Consider the following 4,524-nt stretch of genomic DNA (forward strand, 5'->3'; position numbering starts at 1 on the left):
CCCCCCCAAAAAATTAGAATGAAGCAAGAATAGAAGTAGAGACCCTGTCTCAAAAAAGCAAAACGAACAAACAAACAAACAAAAAACATTGGTTGTGTAAAAAATAGTATGCATTTTGATCCTACTTGAACCCTATTCCACCAAAACTTATTTTGGTGTGTATAAACCATTATTCCTTACTTAGTGTGCATGAGAACTGAAAAACAGTATCTTCTGCCCTCATACTCAGTTTTCTTACTATTTGCAGGAAGAATAGTTAGAGCAGGAATAGATTTGATTACGAATAATTAAACGTTACACAGAACCACTGATCCCACCCAGATGCCTGGGTTCTGGCAGCCTCATTAGAATCGCTTGGGGAACTTAGGAAAAATATACGTTTTCATGGGCCTCATGTTTACAGATTCTGATTCAGTCAGAACAGGTTTATCTAAGCCTCTTTTAGAATCTTATTTCATTTAAATTTTTGGTTGGCTGGTTGGTTGTGTTTTTTTGAGATGGGAGTCTCACTTTGTAGACCAGGCTGACTTTTAACTTATGATTGTCCTGCCTCTACCTTCCAAGTACTGAAATTATGGACATGTGTCACGGGGGCCCTGGTCCTGAGACTTAATTTTATTTTACTTTTTGAGACATGGTCTCATTGTGTGCTCTGGCTGGTCTGGAACTCACTATGTAGACCAAACTGGCCTCAAACTCACCAAGATTCATTGACTTCTGCCCCCTGAAGGCTGGGACTAAAGGAGTGAGCTACCACATCTGGCTCTGAGGCTCACTTTTTTTTTAATAGGTATTGCAATGTCTCATTAACTAAATTATGATTATTCCATATGATGGAATACTATGTAGATGTTGAAAAGAAATGTGCAATGGCTTGTATTTTCTCATATAGAAATTTCTCCAGGATAAGTGAACAGTTTATATAACATAAACACTAGCATTCTTATTCAGATTGGTATATACATAAAAACTTCTAGAAGAATACAAAAACTTGTAATTGCCTCTAAGAAAACTGGTTGTCTGAAGGTGAGTTTTTTGTTAAGCTTTTTTATGCTCTCCTTTTTTCCCCTCTTCTTTCCTCCTTCATTTACTTTTTCCTCTCACTTTTGTTTTTTTCAAAGAAAGAAAGAAAACTCCCCAGGTGATTGGGATGTGCACCTGGTTATGAATTCATGGCTGTATACATTATACCCTCATCTTGTTGTGGACATAATAAAAGCCATCCTTTCATGCATCAGTGTATTTTACTGGCATTGGTGAGGTTTTTGAGGTACAGATTCTTGACTGGATTGGTGATGCCAAGATTTTGTTGAACTCTACTACAAGATTTGGAGTGGGTAGCAGAACGATTGTGACATGAGAGAAATGTTCTCTGTGTTTGACCAGCCTGACCCCAAGACACAGCAGACATGAAGAAATGTTTTAGGGAAGGCATTGTCATGGGGTTGTAGGGAAAGAACACAAATTTAGAATCAGATACCTACCTACCTACCTACCTAACTTAGCTTTACCCTTTTGATTCTTCATGTTAGAAATACTATCTTGAAGGGTTAAGATAAGGATGGGATAAGCTGGTGTAGTGGCACACCCCTTTAGTCCTAGCACTTGGGAGGCAGAGCCAGGCAGATCTATGTGAGTTTAAGGCCAGCCTGGTCTATATAGTGAGTTCCAGGCCAGCTGGAGCTACAGGGAGACCCTGTCTCAAAAAGACCAAAAAAAAAAAAAAAAAAAAAAAAAGAGAGAGGTAAGGATGGGGGAAAAGGGATTTGTGTAAAGCTCTTGCTGCTACAGATCAGTGGCCTCACAAACTGTTGTAATCCTTATCACTAAAATTTGTTGTTGACTGAAAGACCTGTGTAATACATTGATATCCTTCTCAGTGGAAGCAAGGAGCATTGTCATAGATATTCACTGTATCCCTTTCTGTAGCCGCTGCTTTGATGGGAGCACTCCTGTCCATGCAGCAGCATTTTCAGGCAACCAGTGGATCCTCAGTAAACTACTGGCTGCAGGAGGTGACCTGAGACTCCATGATGAGAAGGGTCGAAACCCTCAGACCTGGGCTTTAGCAGCAGGAAAGGATTGTAGCACCCAGGTAAGAGTGGGCTGTATTCTTCTGCCATGCCCAGTAAAAGAGTACTATCCTTAGAGACAGCACAAATCTTATAGCAGTCTTTATTAGCATTGGCATTGGACATATAGGCCTGATTTGAAGTAAGTTAACCTTTCTAGTCATCTGTTCATTGGCAGGAGGGAGAATAATTATGTCTTGATATATTTAACTGACTAACCCTTATATGAGTCAGATGTTAATTCTAAATGTGTGGCTATAGAGCCCAGGCTGGCTTTGAACTTACGATCTTCCTACCTCAGGTTCTATGTCCTCTTTTTTTTTTTTTTTTTTTTTTTTTTTTTTTTTTTGTATTTTTGGGACAGGGTCTCCCTGCAGTCCCAGCTGGCCTGGAATTTGCTGTGTAGAGCAGGCTGGCCTTGCAGAGATCTACCTGCCTTTGCCTCCAGAGTGCTGGGATTAAAGGCATATACCACCATGCCCAGCCTTATTTTTATTTTTTAAGGCATAAATTTTCTTTATTATTATTCATGTGTGTGTATATGATGTGTGTGAGGATGCTGGTATGTGTGTCTGTGTCTGTGTTCCATGATGTATGTATGTGTGGAGGTCAGAGGACAACTTTTGGGAATAGCTTTCTTCTGGAAACCTTTCACCATAGGTTTTAGGGATCCAGCTCAAGTTGTCAGGCTTTTGCCTCTCCACGCACACCCATTGTCAGTCCTACCTCTTGCCACTGCTAGAGTTACAGGCACATTATACCTTGCCCATTTTTTTTGTTTGTTTTTTTGAGACAGGGTCTCACTGTATAGTGCTGACTGGCCTGGAACTCATTATGTAGAGCAGGCTGGCGTCAGACTCACAGAGATCTGCCTGTCTCTGCCTCCAAGCCCTTACCCAACTTAAAAAAATTTTTAGATGTTTTATTGTGACTTCATTTTATCTTCACTGTTATATAACTGTGAGAAGTAACACAAATACTAAAGATGCTTAGTACAAAAACATATAGTATGATGACTAATCAATAACTAAACTCCTGTATAACCAACAGATCATAACAGAGACCTATACAGAAAGCAGTTCTCTACTATCATAAATTTCAATATTAGTTATACAGAAAAAGGATTATACTTAATTACACTTGAAAAATAAAGTATGTGATCTACTGTCCTTATTAAAGCTATACCGTATTGGGGTAAAATTTTAAATTATATTTTATTTTTATGTAATATTGAGTTGGTTTATAAACCTATTTTTTTTTTTAGTCTTTTTGAGACAGGGTCTCCCTGTAGCCCCAGCTGACCTGGAACTCACTATGTAGACCAGGTTGGCCTTGAACTCAGAGATCTGCCTGTCTCTGCCTCCCAGGTGCTGAGACTACAGGCATGTGCCACCACACCTGGCATAAACCTAATTATTTTTAATTTAAAAATATTTTATTGGCATTGTTTCCTTTGAAAAATGATTATGGGGGTCAGGCATGGTGGTTCTTGCCTTTAATCCCAGCACTTGGGAGGCAGAGGCAGGTGGATCTCTGTGAGTTCAAGGCCAGCCTGGTCTACAGAGTGAGTTCCAGGACAGCTGGGGCTACAGGGAGACCCTGTCTCAAAAAGACCGAAAAAAAAAATGATTATGGGGCTAGAGAGATGGCTTAGCAGTTAAAAGCACTGACTATTCTTGCAGAGGACCTGGGTTCGATTCCTAGCACCCACATGGAAACTAATAACCATCCATAACTCCAGTTCCAGGAGATCAGATGCCTTCTTTTGACCTCCTCGGGCACTGCAGAACATGGGTGCATTTACATGCAAGCAGGCAATGCACTCATACACATAAAATTGAGTAGCTGGGTTGTACTGGATGAAATGATTATGTTGAAAAAGTTTGTATAGGTTGGAGAATATGCAAAGGAAGTTGATGACAAACTCATTACAACAACAGTGACAAACTTCACATTATTGTCGAAGCTTGGTAGTGTAGTAAATGATATTAAAAAATTATAGTAGACATATAGAATTACATATTTACCTTCTAAAACACAATTGCATATGTTTAGTTTGACAGTTATATCAGTTTAGTTATTACAGTACTTTGTATTTTTTTTTTTTACTTTACAGCACAACTTTTTTTTTTTTCATACAGAAGAAAAACTTCACATTATTGTCGAAGCTTGGTAGTGTAGTAAATGATATTAAAAAATTATAGTAGACATATAGAATTACATATTTACCTTCTAAAACACAATTGCATATGTTTAGTTTGACAGTTATATCAGTTTAGTTATTACAGTACTTTGTATTTTTTTTTTTAATTTTTTTTTCATACAGAAGAATTCATTCCAAAGCAATTGACATTGAGACGTTTTCACATGCATTTCTAATCTCTATATACATGACTATCACTGGTCACAGTCGCCCACCTTCTGAGCTCCTCGGCATCTGAGCATGATTACA

The 4,524-nt window shown here is 38.5% G+C and overlaps 1 protein-coding gene across 1 annotated transcript in view; it reads left to right on the top strand.

Annotated features, from left to right (window-relative positions):
* The window catches only part of Tex14 (testis expressed 14, intercellular bridge forming factor), a 128,572-nt gene that overhangs the window by 10,029 nt on the left and 114,019 nt on the right, over positions 1-4,524 (top strand). The window contains exon 3 of the mRNA XM_029568096.1: positions 1,930-2,095. Coding sequence (XP_029423956.1) covers positions 1,930-2,095 — 166 coding nt within the window. The remainder of the gene's footprint in view (positions 1-1,929; positions 2,096-4,524) is intronic.

Source organism: Nannospalax galili, unplaced genomic scaffold (assembly GCF_000622305.1).
Source record: "Nannospalax galili isolate Female #2095 unplaced genomic scaffold, S.galili_v1.0 scaffold879, whole genome shotgun sequence".
In the NCBI taxonomy this organism is placed as follows: domain Eukaryota; kingdom Metazoa; phylum Chordata; class Mammalia; order Rodentia; family Spalacidae; genus Nannospalax; species Nannospalax galili.